This window comes from Aedes albopictus, chromosome 3 (genome assembly GCF_035046485.1).
Source record: "Aedes albopictus strain Foshan chromosome 3, AalbF5, whole genome shotgun sequence".
NCBI classification, from domain to species: Eukaryota; Metazoa; Arthropoda; class Insecta; order Diptera; family Culicidae; genus Aedes; species Aedes albopictus.
This window is the reverse complement of record NC_085138.1, coordinates 352,820,099-352,841,510: the sequence shown is the minus strand read 5'-3', so window position 1 is coordinate 352,841,510 and position 21,412 is coordinate 352,820,099. Positions and strand designations below refer to the sequence as shown.

Sequence of the window (21,412 nt, the reverse complement as noted above, 5' to 3'; positions counted from 1 at the left end):
AAACGCCCATGAGATCAGCTGGTAACATTACCTTTTTGTATGCACACTATTCGGACAAAAGGCAGAAGAACTTGATTTTTGTAGCAGCTCGGCGTATGAAAACAGCTCAAACTAAAAAGATTTTGTTATTTTAGAATATGAGAGAATAGAAATAAAGTTGAAAGCTTACAGATTTAGTTTTTGCTTCTTCCAAAAATGTGCATCCGCGGCAGCAACGTGCGATACAAATCGTCGACCTATCAACCTGAATAATCCAACAGTATTCTATTTCATTTCATTAGTTTATATCCAAATTTATCGCTTTTTGCTTACATTTTACTACAATTTCAATTAGGTATCAGAAAATTTATAGGAAACTAGCTGTCCCGGCAAACTTTGTCTTGTTGTCTTGTGGTGGTTTGACTACTGTTGAGCTCAAAATAGCACCGCACTCTAGATTAAATTAATTTCGGTCGTGTTGATTTTCTTCCTAGCTCATGGAAAATCAGTACTTTATCAATGTTGCTACTTTTCTAGTTGATTTTCGTAACTTTCTGTACATATAAACACAGCCACAATGAATACGAATCTAACCATGCAAGGGTCATCCCGATCGGTTCAGCCGTTCGTGAGTTTTGTTGCCTCAAAGGAACCCTCAACTCATTTATATATATAGATACTAGCTGTCCCGGCAAACTTTGTCTTGCCAAATTATGTTGGTTTGATAATTGTTAATGTCATTCCAGCACCGCACTCTAGATTGGTTTCGTTTCGATCGTGTTGATTTTCTTCCCAGCTCATGAAAAATGAGCATTTTGTCTTTTGCATTTTCTTACATTTGAGTTCATTTTCCTAACTTTTTTTACATATAAACACAGCCACCATAAATGCGAATCTAACCATGCAAGAGTCATCCTGATCGGTTCAGCCATTCGTGAGTTTTGTTGCCTCAAAGGGACTTCAATCTTATTTTTATATATATAGACTAGCTGTCCCGGCAAACTTTGTCTTGCCTTCTTGTGGTGGTTTGACAACTGTTGAGCTCAAAATAGCACCGCACTCTAGATTGGTTTTAATTCGATCGTGCTGATTTCCTTCCCAGGTCATAAAAAATCAGCATTTTGTCTATTTTCTTACATTTTTAGTTCATTTCGCAACTTTTTTTACATATAAACACAGCCACCATGAATACGAATTTAACCATGCAAGATACATTCTGATCGGTTCAGCCGTTCGTGACTTTTGTTGCCTCAAAGGAAAGTCAAACTCATTTATATATATATAGATAGACTTTTTGGGTATTTTTGTGGCGTTTCAGTCTTTTCGGGGATCAAAAACAACTATATGTTTTCTATTTCCAACGTTTCGATCCTTATTGGATCTTCTTCAGGGAATCTGTAATTTTATTGGACGTTTACATTGGTTTTTAACACATTACGCAACACTTAACACATACCGTTTTTCGTTCGCTCACCAATATCGAAGGACTCTCACAACAGATAATAAAAACACTGAGAAGGGAATATCCTACACGAATAGCCACCAAAACAACAAACACGATTGGCGCAATACTACCACCAATTAAGAACAAGACAGATAATGACGACCAAAGTAATGTAATATACAAGATCGACTGCAACAACTGTGATGGCTGCTACATTGGAATGACAACGACGAAGCTGAAAACACGCATATCGGGACATCGCTCAAATGTACGCAGACTGACGACACTAAGAGAAGCAGGACACACCAATTCGGACGCAGCGATCATTAGTATTAGAGAAAAGACAGCGCTAGTAGACCACGCAGCAGAAAATGACCATGTATTCAGACTAGACGATGTAAAGATATTAGATAGGACACAAAAACCATCAAATCTTCCCATCTTGGAAAGCTGTTACATATACAACACGCCACACACGGTAAACAAACGTACTGACACAGACAATCTGAACGTAGTCTACGCTGGTCTACTCCACTCTATAACAAACCTAAAAAGAACGAGAACGAATAACCAAAACAGAACCAATGTAAACATAACACGAACCAACCACACTGACACAATTATAACCGACCATACAACACACGAATAGAACGAACTTTAAACTGTCATTTTGAAAACTATACGCAAAAGTAGTGGATTGCGGTCCGGGTTCAGACTACCAAATCAGTTTTTCGAAATTTGAAGGTTTTTCCGGTTCCAAAAAACGGACAAATTTGTAAGTAGTAAGTGACAATTAGGTATTCCTTAATTAACAATAACTTCTTATAGCAAAAACAAGGAATGACAGTTCAAATGTTTCAAAAAACAACTACTAGACGAAGAAACAACAACTTATTCGGTACGTGTTAAGTGTTGCGTAATGTGTTAAAAACCAATGTAAACGTCCAATAAAATTACAGATTCCCTGAAGAAGATCCAATAAGGATCGAAACGTTGGAAATAGAAAACATATAGTTGTTTTTGATCCCCGAAAAGACTGAAACGCCACAAAAATACCCAAAAAGTCTACCAAACAGTCGTCGCCAAAGCTGTTTATATAGATAGATATAGATATAGATAGATAGACTAGCTGAACCCGGCAAACTTTGTCTTGCCTACTGCGTTTTTTGACGTTTCAAGTCCCTAGCCAAACCCAAGTCCCCGTTCAAAATGTATGAAAACCCGATTTGCAAAAACTCTCTATTTGTCCATGTTTTTTGCCTCATAAACCTTCCTTGGGTGAAAACTAACAGAACAAAACAAAGACGACCCCAATCCGACGTTCCATTCGTGAGTTATGAGCGGTCCCACGTATGCCACTGCATTTTTATGTATATAGATTAGGTAATTCACAATTTTTCATGAGAAAAGGTAGTAATTCATTTTATCTTCAATGGCTTTCTGTTTTAATTACTTATTCTAGTCGTTTCCTCGTCTGTCGGTTGTTACATTTTTGGGGAGGGTTGTCAATCTCGACTACGGTGGAGTCTTGCTGCATGCCCTGTGGTTTCAATACACACTATATTGGTTCTGAATCTAAATATATTAGTTGAAATACTCTGTAGATTGCTAATGGCTCACTCATGGCGCTCACATATTTTTTTCTCCTGTTTGACCTTTGTTCGCTTTAGCCAGCTATTCATTGGCTTGCAAAACATAATGTTATAATTAAACCATGGGTGATTAACTGATTATGTTTTTGTGACGATGATTTTAATTTCAATTAGATCAAAGTTATACGTGTGTTTGTATGAGAGTGAGTCTGAGCCTGAGTCAGCACAATCGTACTAAAACGCTTGTCATTCTACGTAAACTTCTTCTTCTTTATGGCTCTACGTCCCAACTGGGACTTGGCCTGCCTCTCTCCAACTTAGTGTTCTTTTGAGCACTTCCACAGTTATTAATTAGAGGGCTAACTGGACACCCCTCTGCGTAAACTCAACGGATTTGTATAAGAATAAACCACAGCAATATTTTCTGGAGGAATTTCATTGGGCATTTCTCCAGGAATTTCTTCAGGGAGTATGCTGGAAGTTCCCCCAAGAACAGGGATTTTTGAAGGATTCTTCCAGAAATTCCTCTTGGATTTTCCACTTAAGTTCCTTCAGAGAATCTCCCATGGGCCCCTGCAGGATTCGTCTAAAAATTCCTCAGGGATTATTAATAAGATTCGAGTGTTCTTGATTTGATAACTCCAGCAATTTAAACCGTAATCCACGGATTCCTCCAAAAATTCACCCGTTTTTTTTCAGCAAACATTTCTCGATAAATCCTAATAGAATCCAAGCAATAATGCTTGAAAGTATTCCAAGAGGAACTCTTGAAATCTCTAAAGAAATCATAGGAGCGATTCCCAGAGGAGTCCCAGAAGGAACTTCTAGAAGAATTCCAAAAAGTATTCCTGGAGGAATTACATAAAGATTTTTTTTCCAAAGATTTCTCCAGCAATTCCTCTTGGAATTCCCCCAGGCATACCTGCAGGAATTTCTCAAAAAAATCCTCCTGAGGTTCCTCCAGGATTTCCAGGATGTTTTTGCAGACATCGGTCTTATGATTCCTTCAGAGATGTTTACAAGGATTCCTTTAGCAACTCTTCTTGGAGCACATGTAGAAATGACTGCATAGATCCTTCAGGAATTCCTACTAAGACTTTTTCACGAATTCTTGACCTGATTTGTTATGTATTCATTCATTCCTCTAGACTAGAGAGTCCCACAAGATTTTTTTTGGGAACCCAGAAGAAATCCTGGAAGATTTTAACCAGAAATGTCTGGATGAATCACAGTAGCAGTCCCAATAGAAGCTCCCAAAAATCCTGGGAGGATCTTCTGAAAAAAAAATCCATGGATCCCATCAAGATGAAAACCATGAATTTCCAGAGGTAATCCCAGAGGAATTACTTGAAGAATCTTTGGTTAAATATCCAAAGGAACCCCAAGACAAACTTCTCATGGAATTCTGTAAGAACCCGTAAAGGACTCAAAGAAGATATTTCTGGAGAAATCCCTGCAGACATTCATGGGGAAATTCTAAGAGGAATTTCTAGAGGAATCCTTTAGAAAATCGCAGATGAAACTTATGCAGGAATTTCAGCGGGCATTTTTAAGAACAAACGTCTTGAAATCCCGGTTTAACAGTGCATCAGAACTTCAGACGCACAAATCCCTGGAAGTAAGCTTCAAACAACAGTGCATTTTATTATTCTTCTCTTACTCACTTGTAATAAGCTTCAAATAAGAAGATCAGGTGTGCTGGTTTTATTTACGAAGAGATCTGTGCGCTCGAAATCGTGAATAGGTGCCAAACTCGGCCATTGTGGCGGCCATTTTTGGATTCCAACAAGTATGTCCTTAAAGGAATTCCTAGGGAAATTCCTGACAAAAAACCTCCGCGGATTTCAGTAGAAATCCCATCAGGAGCTTCTGGAAAATATAAGCGGGAATTCCTGAAGAAATTCCGAAAGCAATTGGTGAAAGAATCTATTCGCCTCTAAACGTCATCACCCCACCGCAAAATCGCTAGCGTTGAACGATCGACGCGCTACCATTTATCGAATGTTGGAGAGCACAGGTACCTTTTTCGCGGTGTTGCTTCACCGTAAACAACACCGCAAAGAAGGTACCTACACCCTCCACTATTCGAAAGATGGTCGCGCGTCGGTCGTTACAGTTTATCGATAGTCAATGGAGAATTATGGTGGGGTTTTTTGAAAAAAAAATGTAGGGATGAATTGTTTGAGAAAAAATTTGAGAAATCAATGAATCAATAACAGGATGAACTCCAACAAGACTATCTGAAAAATTCTCAGAATGAATTTTTAGAGGTATCCTTGGAGAAATCTCTTAAGGACAAACGTCTTGAAATCCCGCTTCAACAGTGCATCAGAACTTCAAACGCACAAATCTCAAGAAGCGAGCTTTACACAACAGTGCATTTCATTATTCTGTTCTTGCTCACTCGTAACAAGCTTAAAATAAGAAGATCAGGTGCGCTGGTTTTGTTTACGAAGAGATTTGTGCTCTCAAAATCGTGAGTAGGTGCCAAAGTCGGCCATTGTGGCGGCCATGTTGGGATTCAAACAAGTCTGTCCTTAAGGTGGATATATAACGAAGCCACACTTCGAATTTTTAAAAGCACAAATCTGAAGAACCGAGGGTTGCTTTGCGGTGAAAAGTTGATCGACTTTTCAGCGCAATCCGTCTTTTGGTTCCTCAGATTTGTGCTCTTGAAAATTTGGGGTGTGGCTTCGTTATATATTCACCTTAAGTAATCCTAGAAGAAATTTCTAAAGAATTCCATCAGGAAAAACTTGTAATTAGAAGGCACGAAATGTTGCTAATTGACAAATTGAGAGGTGAAATTTGTAGAAAAAATCGCGTTCTGCTGGGATTCGAACCCACGACTCCGTATTCGCTAGACCGGCGCTTTAACCAACTAAGTCACATAACAGGTAATGGTTCTGCGGAATAGAAAACCAAACTGACTCCGAAGCCGCACCGTGAACACTCCTATTTCACAAACTCATCCCTCATCTCTTTTACCTGTTCTGTGGGTTAGTTGGTTAAAACGCCGGTTTAGCGAATACGGAGTCGTGGGTTCGAATCCCACCAGAATGCGATTTTTTTAACAAATTTCATTTCTCAATTTGTCAATTAGCAACATTTCGTGCCTTCTAATTACAAGTTTTTCCAGTATGTTTCAGAAATACCAGCAAATCTGGTAAAGTGCCAGTAAAATGGGCAATATGTGTCATTGAATTTCATCAGGCACTCCGATAAAAAAATTTCTGGCAGGGATTGTCTCAGAGGTTTGTTCAAGGATTCCTTCAAGAGTCTCTCTAGTATCAGTAGGAATTCCTGCTTAGATCCCTTCAGAAATTCATACTATGATTTCTTCAGGAATTCATGCTTGAGTTTCTCAATCATTACCAGCTGGCTGGGATATTTCCAGTAATTGCTCTTGGGATGAGCCTTTAGCATTAAGTTTTGTTTTTGTAATTATTGTTTTTTTTTTTTTGAAAAGATAAAGAGGTGTTATGCCTCTTTGAGAACGATTTCGTAATGCAAGTAAATCACTCAAAGGGGCTTTTCCCTTTTTCAAAATTATGAGTTAATAGTTATTTATGTGACGAGTTGCAAAAAGTTGATTTTTTCAGCACGAGTCGTACATTTATCCAACGAGGCTTGCCGAGTTGGATAAATACGAAGAGTGCTGAAATAATCGAGTTTTGCAACGAGTTCCATACAAAATTTTATGCAATGATTTTTTCATAATGCAACTCATTTGAGTTGCATAATGTTCATAATGCAACTCAAATGAGTTGCATTATGAACATAATGTTACTATTTTTCATTATGCAACTCATTTCAGTTGTATTATGAACCGGTACGGAAAAGTTGGTCATTATGATACTGAAATGAGTAGTATAAAATATAAATTATGACACTGAATTGCATAAATAAATAACAACAACAACAACAACAACAATTGCTCTTGGGAGCTCACCAACTTCTGAATAAATCTTATCAGCATTTCTGGAGCAATCCCAACCAGAATTCTTGAAGATATCTCAAGTGGATTTCCAACAGAATTTACTAGGAAAATTTAAAGAAATCCATAAAGGAATAATAGCAAACAATGTTGAACAAATCTCTGCATAAATCTCAGCAAGAATTTGTGCAATAACTTTTGCAGGAGTCCAAGGATCCCTTCAGGAATTCCTCCGACATTCCTTCTCTGATTCCAGAATTGCCCCTGTACTGCCGTAATTCTGCAAAGTGACGTAAGCGACATTGATAGTTTTGGCCCATTTTTTGGTTATTATGCATAAAACTCTTGCTTATCCTTTAAGTTTCTTTCCATAGATGATATGTTACGACTAGATCTTGCATTCAAATATGGCGGGCATAATACAGTATTATTTTTTACACCCGATATTATATATCATATACCAAAAAATATCGACATTTTGAATGGCGCTTACGTCACTTTGCAGAATTACGGCAGTGTAGTCTATATACAATAAAAAATGTTACTAGGGGGGGGGGAGGTGTGTCTTGTTTAGTGTGTCGAAAAACGGGTAGTTCTTAAACAGTCCAAAAAAAAAAAAACAGTCCAAAACTGTTTATAAACAATGCACGATGATAAAGGTGTAAGATTTTTTTTTCTTAAAATAGAGTGAATTTTACTGATTCTAATAGAAATCCAATCCAATAGAAATGTGAGACACTGCATTTGTGTATCTATGACGCAAAAGTTGTGAAGAATGGGGCTTCCAAGTCCTGAGAAAGACCCATATAGCACCTTCATTATGTAAGTTGATACTATCGCTGAATTCAAAATGAATTTAATGCTGGGATGAGTTTCACCATCTAATCTAATCTACACGTGTTTTATGCCATCCAAGTTAAGCGAAATTTATCCTTTTAAAATCACCACCATGAATTCCATTTGGCATAACTTCTACTACTATCTGAAGATTAAAATTGATTCCACCATCCAGAGTGAGGCATATCCTCCGTCTCCTGTCGTCGTCTAGCCAACTTTTCCCATTCCGGCAAAGCCGGTGACCAACCCAGACGACAACGACTTCGACTGCCCACGTCTTATTCTAAGATCCAACCATCCAACCAGTCGACGCGAAGGCGAAGCAAAAAGCGTACTTTTACCCTCAGCAGTGACAAGATTTAATTTGGTTAACACTTTTTTAATTATCTCGTAAAAACAGGTTACTTCACCCACCAAGAGGAGCAGCGCCGTCCTTGGAATCCGAAGGAATAGAAGTGTTTGTGTGTGCGTCAGCGTGTGCTCAACGTAGATGAAAGAAAAATAGGAAAACATTTTGCGTTGCGTTCGCCACCGCCAAGATAAGGAGTTGGAAAAATGCTGACATTGAAGGTGGTGCTTCCGCGGAACTACTGGATAATCGAGTTGTGCGCGGCGGAGTGGTCTGGGGGCAGTGGACCCGTAACCTTGTACCGGGTGAAGAAAAAGTGCGGATCGGACGCGGTGTAAGAGAATGTACATACCGAAAAGTGGTCAACGTAATTTGGTGAGGGAAATTTCTGGAATTCAGATCATTCAGAAGTTGAGAGTTCTGAATGATTTGAACTCAAGAACTGATATAAAATACGTTGATGACCTTTTGCTAAGCACTTTCTCTAACACTACAGTTGAGTCAACGACGCGGTAAAAGACGATGGAGAAACAGACCTCGGCTACCGAAGCAACAACGATCAACGGGAGGCAGCAGTTTTCGCGTAACTAGCCGGCATCCGGGATCAAATGTTGTCGGTTGTGCTCGGTGCAACCACAATAACAATGAACAGAGGCGAGCAGGAGAATCTCTTTCGTCAGTCACGGAACTTAAGGCTGCAACAGGAAGCGAAGCAGCAACAGCAGCAACTAGTGCTGCACCAACAACACCAGCAACAGCAACAACAACAACATCAGCAATACAGTAAACCGCGTCACTATTCCTATGGTAACATCCACCAGGTCAGCAACCTTCATATGCAAGCGTCAAACTCGCGATCGTTCGGCGATGATCGCGGCAGCGGCGGTCACCAGTTTGGAGGCGTTGCGTGTGACGACCTGGTGCTTAGTGTGCTCAAATCTCCGGTCAAGGAGACGACGAACCTGCTCGGTAGCAGCAGTATCGGTGGCCAGACAATCTCCGCTAGTCCGAGCGCCGGCAGCAATGGGCTTGGGACCGGAATCAACACCGGCGGCACCGGGACGGCCACCACCCAGTCGCCGAGTCCTTGCGCCGCCGGCTATCAGGCCTTACGCGGCTCGGAGGACGACCTTATCGACGACCTGGAGTCGGCGATCGAGACTACCGAGCTGAACGCTGCCAACGCGGCGGCGGAACCACCGTCTTCCTCGCCGCGTGCGTTGAAATTTCTGCGGCGCTTCCGGACCGGGAAAACCGGCCGCTTCGAGCCGCACCATCGGCGGGTGCCGACTCCGATGCGGCGGAAGAACCGGAGCCGATCGCGGTCCCGCTCGAACGCGGACATCCTGGACGGGGTGACGACCGGGGATGATCCGTGCGATGTGCTCCCGGGGGACGACGATCCGTGCGACGTGGTCGGCGACGAGACGGGAGCGATCGCGCAGAAGATCGGCGTCCCCGATCCGTACTACCCGATAGCACTGCCGATCGATCAAGCGTTCAAAGCCAAATATGTTTTCCATCATCGCAGGGGCAAAACCGTGCAGGAGCGGTTCTACGTGTTCCTCGAGCATCCGGTCGGGTGGCTGTGTTTTATATATCATTTTTCTGTGTAAGTACCATATTTTATAGGAAATTTTCTTGAATTTATGTAATCTGAACCTGATAAAAAAAAAATATCACAATTGTCAACAACTTTATACGTTAAGCCTGAGGTTTATAGACACAAGTGTGTTGAAAAATTGACAAATTGAGATGGAAAATGACAAAAACAAACTGGTGGGATTTGAACCAACATCTTGCTAATTCTTTAGACAAGGAACGTTAACCAACTTTGCCACAGAATACAGGGGATAGACAAAATGATCGGGACAGGCAAAATTTTCACTTTCCAAAAAATGTTCAACTAACTGTAACTTTTCGAAAAGTGCATCAAATATTCTCAAATTTTTACTGTAAGTTCTTCAACTAGTTGTGTATCAGTGGACAAAATTTGGAAAAAATCGGACAATTCTTCACGAAGTTATAAAGATTTTTGAAAAAGTTAAAATTATCCGATAGCCAACTTTGAGCTGTTATATCTCCGGATTCAATGAACCGATTGCAATGAAATTTTGACCATTCAGGACTTATATAATGAACTCTGGAAAACATTTGACTTAACTTGAAATTTTTAACAAGCGAAAAAGTTATAGCGATTTTATTTTTTTCACGATTTTTTAGTAAATTGGTCTATTTTTAATATGCATACCATTACTTTATTAATTTATTGGCGGTTATGTTGTTACTTTTCTTAAAAACGCATTTATATATAAGTCAATTAGAGAGAAACTAAATGAACTATAATTTGCTTCTTGAATTTTGAAACGATGATGATGTTTTGGATAATTTGGTATTTTATTAGAAAAATAATCGAATCGTTATAATTTTCTTCCGTGTTAAGAATATCAAGTTAAGTCAATGGTTTTTCATAGCTCATTATATAAGTCAGAAATGGTCAAAATTTCATGGCATTCGGTTCATTGAATCCGGAGATATAACAGCTCAAAGTTAGCTATCGAATAATTTGACCTTTTTCAAAAATCTTTATAACTTCGTGAAGAATTGTCCTATCTTTTCCAAATTTTGTCCACTGATACACAACTAGTTGAGGAACTTACAGTAAAAATTTAAAAAAAATTGGTGCACTTTTCGAAAAGTTACAGCTAATTGAACATTTTTTGGAAAGTGAAAATTTTGCCTGTCCCGATCATTTTGTCTATCCCCTGTAGATAACGATTCCGTGGAGCAAAAAACCAACCTGAATCCAATGCTCACCCCCCCCCCCTAACGCTCCTTTTCTTCCTCTCCATAATGTCTTTACAAGAATATATTGTTTTACTTTTCAACGATTATGTGTCCAGTGTATGTGAAGTAGTAGTAAAATAGCATTTTAAGAGAAGATAAATTTTCTTCAGTAATTCCTTTGTTAATTTCTCCGATGTTTTTCACAGAAACTTCCCCGGAATTTCTTTCAGAAATTCTTCCAAGAATTTGATTAAGTATTTTGAGTTTGTATAAAAATGTGTTTGTTTTTTATTAGGAGGTTCTCTTTTCTTGAAACTTTGTTTCAAATTTCATTAATTTTGTTTAGAATTTCCATTTTCTCAAATGACTGTGAAATTGTTCCGACAATTGCTTTGGACATTCATCTGGAAAATTGTTTAGTAACTCTTCCAATTTATATGAAAAAAATCAGGAGATACCTTAATCCCTCCTCTAAATATGTATGGAATCATATTTCAAAAATGTTGCTCCGTTATTTAATTGAAAAACAAGCACTAAGAAGAGGAAATGCACCCAATTACGCCTTAAGAGATTCTTTCTGCAACTTTTTTTTTAAATAACTCCGACAATTTATTGAACAATTCCCTAACAATTTCACTGGAACTCATCCGAAGTTTTGAAAATAAATTCCCCCGGCAAATCTTTAAGAATTATTTTCAGCAATATCTGGAGAATTTCTTGAAGAAAGTTCTGGAAGAATTTCCTGTCAGAGGTTGCCAGAGAAATTCATAATGGTACACTAAAGCACCAATTTGCGCTCAAAACGGGTAATTTGGGGGGAGCGCTATTTGGAAATTAGTGTGTAAATCTTTTTTTTTTGTTTCAAAATGAGCTGGTGAAGATCGAAATTGACTTCACTGAAGAGTTGGGGTAATTTCGCCAATGCTTTTCCATGAGGGCTCCTGGAGTCTGTAATATCTGCAAATTAATCTTGTAGCTCTGGTGCTGGCCTAATATTGAAGCAATAAAAATGTTAGAAGAAAATAATTGCAGTTCACCTAAATCATTGAGAAAATTATAAATAATTGGCATAATTACCTCAACGGCTGTCGATCACTGATAACACATGGAACTACTCTTAGTAAAATAAATAATTCGAAAAAGCTATCTAAGCTTGAAAGTATATTCACCGTATACTTAAAGTTCAATACTGTGAGAAACGCGCGGCTATTTTCGTAAGTCGGTCGGTTTTCTCGGTAGGGAGATGGGGTCGCGAATATTGAATGCGGAATCAGAAGAGCGCGATAACTTTCGTGGCAAAGTCGGGTTTCACGGTTACTATCGCGACCAGATAAATCATAATCGGGATGAAGACCGTGTCGTGTATTATCATATAACTAGTGGATCATATCACCTACCAAAGGTGGCTCCAAGATCCTTGCCTTATCCTACCCTACTAACAAATACTCCTTCCCAAGACAACTCTGACTTTATTGACTTTAAAATATTGAACTCTCGAATTGTGCGCATTGAGAGTGTGTAGCTAGTCCCAAGCACCATTCATTGGATCTCTGTGCAACTTCGATTGTTCTGGTCAATCACGGAGTAGCAACTACGATGTGTACGGTTATCTTTGCTTTGCTTTGCTTTCTGCACTTCAGGGAGTACTTTTCACAATGTAGTTGTATGGCAAAGATCAGTGGTTCCCAATCTGGGGTCACGGGCCAGAAGAATTTCTCAAGAAACGAAAAAGCTAGGAAGAAGTCCAACTGTTTTTCGGGTTGATCATCTCAAGGATTAGTATTTTAAATATAGATATGTTGAACAAATTACTGGTTCCCAATCTATGGCCAAGGTCCACGTGAGTATCTCAACAAACGCAAGTGTGACGACGCAATGAAAATGGTTATCGGATTTTACGATTTTCAATCAACTTACTTGAATATAGGCCAGTGGCCAGGGTACGAAAAACGGATCACGCCGAAAAACAAACGCTTTGTCCTAAGCGGTGCATGTTGGTAACATCATCCCATCATCAACCCACATCATCGAATTCATGAGCTTTTGGACGAATTAAGACTTTTGTCATCCTCAGAGTCGAGTTTCAGTTGTAAAACAATGCGAAAATCACGATGTGAATAGAACGAGACAAAATATTCCCACCGTTTTTGTTGTGAACAAACTCGGGAGTGATTTTGTCATTATCTGCTAACGAAAAAACAAAGCGTTGTTGCCGTGCCTTCTTTGTTGCCTATTTTTCGCTTGCGGTGCCATATTCTGCGTACACCGCCAGTGGCCCAATATAACGTCACGGGCCACGGCAATTTGTTAGGCACCGGAAGCACTAGAAATTAGTGCAAAAGTTTTTCAGATTGTTCATCTCAACTACATTTCAAAGATCAGTGGCTTTCAATTCATGATCACGGGCCACGCAAAATTCTCAAAAACTATAAATTTGAGCATGAAATGAAAATATATTTTCGATTCACGTACTAGGTACTAGGAACTAGTACTAGGAAGAAGTGAAACATGCTTTCCGGAGAAGGAGTACCTTCAATATAGATGTGTTTCAAATATCAGTGGTTCTCAATATATGGTAGCGGATCACGCGAATTTCTCAAGATCCGAAAGAGTGAGAACGATATGACATTATTTCTCTGGACTTTCAGGAGGTCTCATGTGGTTTCAGGGGCTCTCAGGGGGTCCCAAGAAGCCTCAGAGGCGTTTAAGGGGGTCTCGGGGACTTCAAGGGAGTCAATCCCAAGGACTTTCGGCTGAGAAATTACAATGGCCCGTGACCCCAGTTTGGGAACCACTGAATCCATAATCTGAAAAAAAACATTTTCACTGTGTCATCGTACTTAAGATTCTTGAAAAAGCTGCTTGGAACGTGACCCCAGATTGGAAATCTCTTATGCTGACAACACCACCATATTGTACTTAAGTGCTACTTGATATGCAGAATCTTTAAAATATTCACACCTTCTTCTCAGACTTTCGGTGCTTGCGAAACCAGCATGGCCTGTGACCCCAGCTTGAGAACCACTGAGTTTTGCAATGCCACTATATTGTAATAATTGCTTCTTGAGACGCAGAATCTGAAAATCATTTTTACTTTCTCATGGCACTCTAGATTCTTGAGAAATTAGCATGGCCCGTAACCCCAGATTGGAAACCTCTTAGCTACACAACATCACTTTATTATAGTTAGTCCTTCTTGAGATATAAATTCCAAAAAGCATTCAGATCTTCTCTTCGGACTTTCATTTCTTGCGAAATCTTCATGACCCGTGACTCCAGCTTGGGAACCACTGAACTTAGGAACAATACTATGATAAATGCTTGTTAAGACGCATAATCTGAAGACCTTTTTCACTTTTTCATCGCGCTTTCGGTACTTGAGAAACTAGCATGGCATAGGACTTGTCTAATGTCTAAACCAGTTCTTGGAAAACAAGTGTATGAAATTACTTGTAAAATTTCTAAAGGAATTTCTAGAAGAATAGCTGGAGAAAATTGGAGTTCCTGAATTACTGTAGGTCGTAGGAACTCCGTTACAAAAATAAAAGAAATTAGGGCTTGTCCATAAACTACGTAAACTCTTAGGGGGATGAGGATTCTGGCTAAAGTCTACGCTCCATACAAATTTTGAATGGGGAAGGGGTGTCAGAGATGGCCAAAATTGAGTCTAGTTTATGAACAGCGCCACCTAAAAGAATCTGGAAGAATTTTCAAATTGTAATTTGTCAAAATTAAATCTAAATTTGCCGAAGGCATTCCCATAGGAATTGCCAAAATAATTTCGTAAAAATTTCCTGTTGACTTTCTTCAGTTCACAAATTTGTTAGATCACAAAAATCACAAAAAATATCAGGAACTGTAAAAAGAATTGTCCGAAAAGTTCGCAAAGAAATTGTCTGAAGAATTTCCAAGAAAAAAACTGGAACAATATTTTAGTTATTTTCCAAAAAAAAATGTGTGGAATAATTTCTTAAGAAATCTTAAAAACGTAAAGAGTCCTGATGAAAGTACATGAGAAACTCTTGAAAGAATGACTGGGAAATTCTATAAATAATGTGGGAGAAAATTCTGAATAATTTGAAGAAATCCTAAAAAAATATCTGAGAAATGACTGACGAAATATTTGCAGAAAAAAATTGGGAAACTTCAAAATGAATTCTTAGGGAGTTTTTGGAGAAATTCTTAAAAAAAACACCGAAAAAGGTTTTCAACAGACACCCAGATGAAATAATGAAAATATGGTAGGAGTAGTGCTCAAGGAAATTTTCAATGAAATTCGTAAATGAATATTCGGAGAAACTCTGATCACGATTCCCAGTGATATTTCTATATAGGTAATATCCATATAAAGTTACCTTGGGAATTCTTCATCCAATAGCTAAAGAAATACTATCAGTAATTTCTTCAGAAATAACTGCGGCAATTTCTATAAGAGCTCTTTTACAATTCCTTTAGGAACTCATCCAAAGCTTTCATAAGCAATTCCTCCGACAATTCTTTTAGGAATTTCTTCAGCAATTGCTTAGGGATTTCTTGGAAGGATTGCTACAAAAGAAGCAATTTTGCCAGCCATTCCCGAAAATATTCCAAAATGCCATTAAAGATATTAATAAATTGCCGTAAAATTTTCAAAATAAAAGGTCAAAAGAATTTCTGAAGCAATTTTCTGTAGAATTTCTCTATAAATTTCTTAAGAGGTTATAATTTGAGTTTACAAATTTTTCAGACGGTTTCAAAAAGAACCAGGAGAGTTGGTAACGAAAATTTCGAAAGAACCGCAAGTTGAATTTTCGGAAAAGTTCGTAAAGGAGTTATCCGAAACAAATCCGAGAAAAATTCCGGAATACGTTTCGGAAATCCAGAATACTTATTTTCAGAAAAATGCAATGAAGAATTTCCGAAGAAATCCTTAGAACAATTACGAAAAGTCCTAAAGAGAGTACAGGCAAAATCCTTGACAGAATGGCCGGAAAATTCTAAAAACAATGTCAGAGAAAATTCTGAATAATTTGAAAAACTCATGTAAACATGTATCTAAGAAATTACTAAAGAAAATTCTGGATAATTTCTTCAGGAAATTTTAAAATAAACCCTTAAGGAGTTTTCGAAGAAATTCTTTAAAGAAATGTTTAGAAAATTTCTCAAAAATGATGATGAAATCATGAAAAAATGGTCTGGTGTAGTTCTCGAAAGAATGTTCAAAGGAATTCCTGAAGGAATATCCGGAGAAACTCCAAATACGATCGCCAAAGATATTCCCATATCATTTCCAAAGAAGGAATTGTCGAAAAAGTTTACAGAAAATCATCAACAAAGAGGCAGAGCAAATGCCAAAGAATTTTAAAGAGAAGTTGTCTTAGAATCCCCAAAGTGAATTACCTTTATTAATTTATTTTTTAACTGACATTTATGTCAGAAATCTTCAGTCTCAGTTAACTGTTTCAGGGACTCTTCTATTAGTTTCTTTAGGTATTTTTTTCGTCTTTTTTTAAGAAATTCCTCCACAGTCCTTGATCTGGTAATTCTTGGCAATTTATTTTCAATATTCCATCCGGATAACGGTTTTTTCAAGATTTATTTTGATTTTTTTACGAATTTCTCCAGATATTTTCTTTAGACATATTCCAAATATTCCTCTCGCAATAATTGTAGAAGCTCATCATATGGCCATACTAACCGAAATTTTTCTGACAAGAATTTTCGAATTTTCGCCTTCAGGACTTGTTTTGAGGTACAAAAAACCTTCCTCTTAACCTCTTAAGAAACTTCTCCGATAGTAGTTTCAATTCAGAAACTTCTTCGTCAATTTGCTTGTAAATTTCTCTGAAAACTAGTTTTGAAATGCTTCGGATCCTTCTTTTAGACTTTTTTCGGAATCTGCTTCGGATTGCGCTTTGGAAGTTACTTAAGAAATTACCCTAGCAAAGTTTTTTTTTTATGAAAACCTCAGCAATTTATTCTAATATTCTTCACGCAATTCTCTGGTTATTTCTACAAAAGTTCCTGACGTGCATTATTTTCCACTGGGTTTATCGAGTGTTGAACGTTGTGTTATGTTGAAGATCGTTCAGTCTGTGCAACCTCCGGTCGAAGACGGTTCAGTTTCCTTTTCTTTTTTAGTGCTTGAACGAGTTTCTCAAAGATGTGCCGTCGGATTCGCTGGTAATTTCTTCGAGAATTCTTCCGAAAATAAGTAAGTAAATTACTCCGGCACTTTCTTCGGGAGTTTCTCTAGTACTTTGGGCATCATATAAATTTTGTTTCAGCAATTTATTCAGCAAATTCCTTGAGAAGTTTTCTTCGGGTGCTCCTGGAGAAATATCTTCTGAAATCTATTGCTTTTTCTCCGAAAATTTCTTTCTTCGGAATTTCCTTAATCAAAAGACCTGAAACTTCTTTCAAACATCTCCTTAAGTAATTTCTTGGCCAGTTTTTTTGGAAATGCTTTCAAGGTTATCTCCAGAAATTAATCCAGAATATTCATGAAGCGTTCCTCCAGCAACTCCTAACTTATTAAGGGAATTAGCAAAGCTATTTTTAAGGAAATTTTCAGAAAAGTTTCTTGAAAAATTGCCGGTTCAATTACATATTGTATTGTTGAATTCCTGAATTTCTTTAAAAATGCCGGAGAACTTTGTGAAGGAATTGCCTGACGAATTTTCGGGAGAATTCCTGAACGAATTCCCAAAGAAACTCTTGAAAAAAATCAAAAGGGCTATTCTTAAGGAGAAATTCCTAAAACATAATTAATTGAAAAAATTCTGAAAAAAAACTATCGGAAAAATCTTAAGAAATGTCCTGGTAAAATATTGGCCTTTGAAATTTCTATAGAAATTACCAGAAAATTTTGAAATTGAGAATTTTATTAGGGATTTCTCGAATGACGTTTCGAATAAAAAACAAAAGAGGAGGAGAGTCCTACGACAGGCTTGAGAATAGTCCGCTTCAGGACTTGAGAAAAGTCTTCATCAGGATTTGGGAAAGCTCCACGTCAGAACTCTAGAAACGTCCTCCTCAGGACTCAAAGAGACCTTTTCAAAACCCGAGAAAATTCCTCCTGAGAATTCGAGAAAGGTCCTCCTAATGACTCTAGAAGCGTCATACTTAGGTCTTGAAAAGACCTTCTCAGAACTCGAGAAGAGTTCTCTCCACAACTAGAGAAGAATCGTCCTTAACCCTCTCATACCCAATCCCGCCTTTAGACGGGGTATAGTTTGAGCATTTTTGTAGTTTTTGTTTCGTGGAAAATCAATGGACAATCAATCACTAGGCCGACCCGTGTGCTTGGCCAACTCTACGTTGGCGTTCAAAATGGTGGTGGTGTACCGTAAGGTACTACAAAAGGTCCTGTGAGGGTAATGGGGATAGATTTTTACATAACCGTACTACATTCACGTCACTAGTCATTAGTTTTACTGTAGACTTAAGTTAGTTTTAGGCCACTGTATTAGTTTCAGCATACCTGATTGAACTATTGCTGATTCACCCAAATAAAGTTACCACTCACTTCACTAGGACTTAAGGACACTTTTACTTTTCAGTTTTGATATTTACGATCCGAAGCACACGAACGCCAGAACTTTTCTGAGGGATGGCGAATTTTCTTTGCGCCTCAATCCTTACAATCCCTCTTTATTGAGACGGTTATTGTCACCACCCCTTTTGTGTACTTCTACGCCCGCTAGGATATGTGCAGTTGTACCCACTCTGAATTTGTAATATGTCCTCCACTTGTCCCCACTCTATACCTTTGTAATGTTTTAACATATTTAAATTTTAAAATGACTAACCCTACTAACAAACATACAATTTTATCATATTTTAATTTAATTAACCCTACTAACCCAACACCTACTAACCTAAGAGACGTGACAGTATCCAAACAAAAATAGCACATATTAAAAATCTTCTAATTATGTAACACACGGTTACACACCGAAAATAATCCACTCCGTGAATCCGTAGAAAACGTTGTTTGTTCTACTTCTGTAGACTCATGAATAATCCACACCAGTCCACTTTCTAATAACATCCGACACGAACGAAATCAATTTCCCTTTTACATCGTTCCCATTCCATTTCCCACAAATTCATCAAACTGACACCCCTCCTAACACCTCCATAACGTGTTACCTTCAGGCATTGGGTTCGTCAAAAAAAAAGGTTCACAATCGTGGACCCTCAATACCTAACACCTCCTCCCGAAACAATGAATAAGTAAATTGGTATGGCAGCCACCGCGCCGTCGAATCGTCTGCTGAACGAGTGATGAACGAGCTGGCTACTACCTACCGAATCTGTCTGCTCCACGTCAAAATCAATCCGAAGCAATACCCATCACGGCGTGTCATGATCGAACGTCATCAACGTCACGTCACGGTCGATGCACGCGTTAGACTGGTTCGTGCATGATGCATTAAGCGCATTCAAATCATAGGAAAAACTGCTTTTCTGCGAAGTAGTTTCCGAAAATTAGTCCGAATTTCTTAAAACTATCTAAAGAAATTCTTGAAAGTGTACCTCAAGAAGTTTATTGGGAAACTCATGGCAGAATTCTTAAAAGAATTTCTTGGATTATTATTATAAGAATTCTTGGAGGATTTTTTCAATACTTTAGTAGTCGTATTTCTGAAATAATGTTAAAACTTTGTGAAAAAATTCAGCTTTTGGACTTTACAGATGAGTTCTGCTTCAGCATTCGATTGACGAGTCTCATTTCAGGACTCTGAAGCAGGGCTTCAGGACTCTCCATAAGAATCCTCCTCAAGACTTCTCCTCAGTAGTCAAGACTCTAGAAGAGTCCTCCTCAAGACTCGGGAAGAACCCTACTTAGGACTCGAGTAGAGATCTCCTCAGGACTCGAAAAAAGCCCTCCTCGGGACTAGAAAAAAGTCCTCTCAAGACACGGCGAGAGTCTGCTCAGGACTCAAGAAAAGTCCTTCTCAGGACTCGAGAAGAGTCCTTCTCAAGACTCGAAAAAAGTTCTTCTCAGGACTCCAGAAGAGTTCTTCTTAGGACTCGAGAAGAATCCTTTTCAGGACTCGAGAAGTGTTGTTTTCAGGACTCGAGAAGAGCCCTTCTCAAGACTTGAGAAGAGTCCTTCTCAGGACTCGAGAAGAGTCCTTCTCAAGACTCGAGAAAAGTTCTTCTCAGGACTCCAGAAGAGTTCTTCCTAGGACTCGAGAAGAGTCCTTTTCAGGACTCGAGAAGTGTTGTTTTCAGGACTCGAGAAGAGCCCTTCTCAAGACTTGAGAAGAGTCCTTCTCAGGACTCGAGAAAAGTCCTTCTCAGGACTCGAGAAAAGTCCTTCTCAGGACTCGAGAAGAGTCCTTCTCAGGACTCGAGAAGAGTCCTTCTCAGGACTCGAGAAGAGTCCTTCTCAGGACTCGAGAAGAGTCCTTCTCAGGACTCGAGAAGAGTCCTTCTCAGGACTCGAGAAGAGTCATTATCAGGACTCGAGCAGAGTCATTCTCAGGACTCGAGAAGAATCCTTTACGGACTCGAGAAGAGTTCTTTTAGGACACGAAAAGAGTCCTCTCATGACTCGAGCACAGTAATCTCATGACTCGAGCACAGTCCTCTCACGACTCAAGAAGAGCCCTTCTCAGGACTTGATTAGAGTCCTTCTCATGACTCGAGAAGAGTGCTTCTCAAGACTCGAGAATAGCCCTTCTCAGGTCTCGAGAAGAGTCATTCTCAGGACTTGATAAGAGTCATTCTCAGGACTCGAGAAGAGTCCTGCTTACTCGAGATGAGTCCTGCTTAGGGCACGAGAAGAGTCCTTCTCAAGACTCGAGAAAAGTTCTTCTCAGGACTCCAGAAGAGTTCTTCTCAGGACTTGAGAAGAGTCCTTCTCAGGACTCGAGAGAACTCCTTCTAAGGACTCGAAATGCGTCCTTCTCAGGAATCGAGAAGAGTCTTTTTCAGGACACGAGAAGAGTCCTTGTCAGGACTCGAGAAGAGTCCTTCTCAGGACTCAAGAAGAATCCTTTTAAGGACTCGAGAAGAATCATTCTCAGGACTCGCGAATAATCCTTTTCGGGACTCGAGAAGAGTTTTTTCAGGACTTTAGAAGAGCCCTTCTCAGGACTCGAGAAAAGTCATCATCAGTTTTCCTCAGAACTCGAGAAGAGCTCTGCTCAGGAATCAAAAAGAGTCCTTTACGGACTCGAGAAGATTCCTTCTCAGGACTAGAGAAGGCTCCATCTAAGGGCTCGAGAAATGTTCTTCTCAGGACTCGAGAAGAGTCTTTTTCAGGACTCGAGAAGAGTCCTTCTCAGGACTCAAGAAGTGTCCCTCTCAGAACTCGAGAAGAGTCTTTTTCAGGACACGATAATACTCCTTCTCAGGACTCGAGAAGACTCCTTTTCAGGACTGGAGAAATGTTCTTCTCAGGACTCGATAAGTGTCCTGCTCAGAACTCGAGCAGAGTCCTTTTCAGGACTCGAGAATAATCCTTCTCAGGACTCAAAAAGCGTCTAAAAAAT

General features: G+C 39.0%; 1 protein-coding gene across 2 annotated transcripts in view; it reads left to right on the top strand.

Moving 5' to 3' along the window:
• Positions 1 to 21,412, top strand: part of LOC109408799 (potassium voltage-gated channel subfamily KQT member 1-like) — a 551,459-nt gene that overhangs the window by 272,317 nt on the left and 257,730 nt on the right. For both annotated transcript variants that reach the window (XM_062855276.1, XM_062855275.1), the window contains exons 2-3: positions 8,190 to 8,513; positions 8,635 to 9,750. In XM_062855276.1, the coding sequence (XP_062711260.1) occupies positions 8,747 to 9,750 (1,004 nt within the window). In that variant the 5' untranslated portion in view covers positions 8,190 to 8,513; positions 8,635 to 8,746. The remainder of the gene's footprint in view (positions 1 to 8,189; positions 8,514 to 8,634; positions 9,751 to 21,412) is intronic.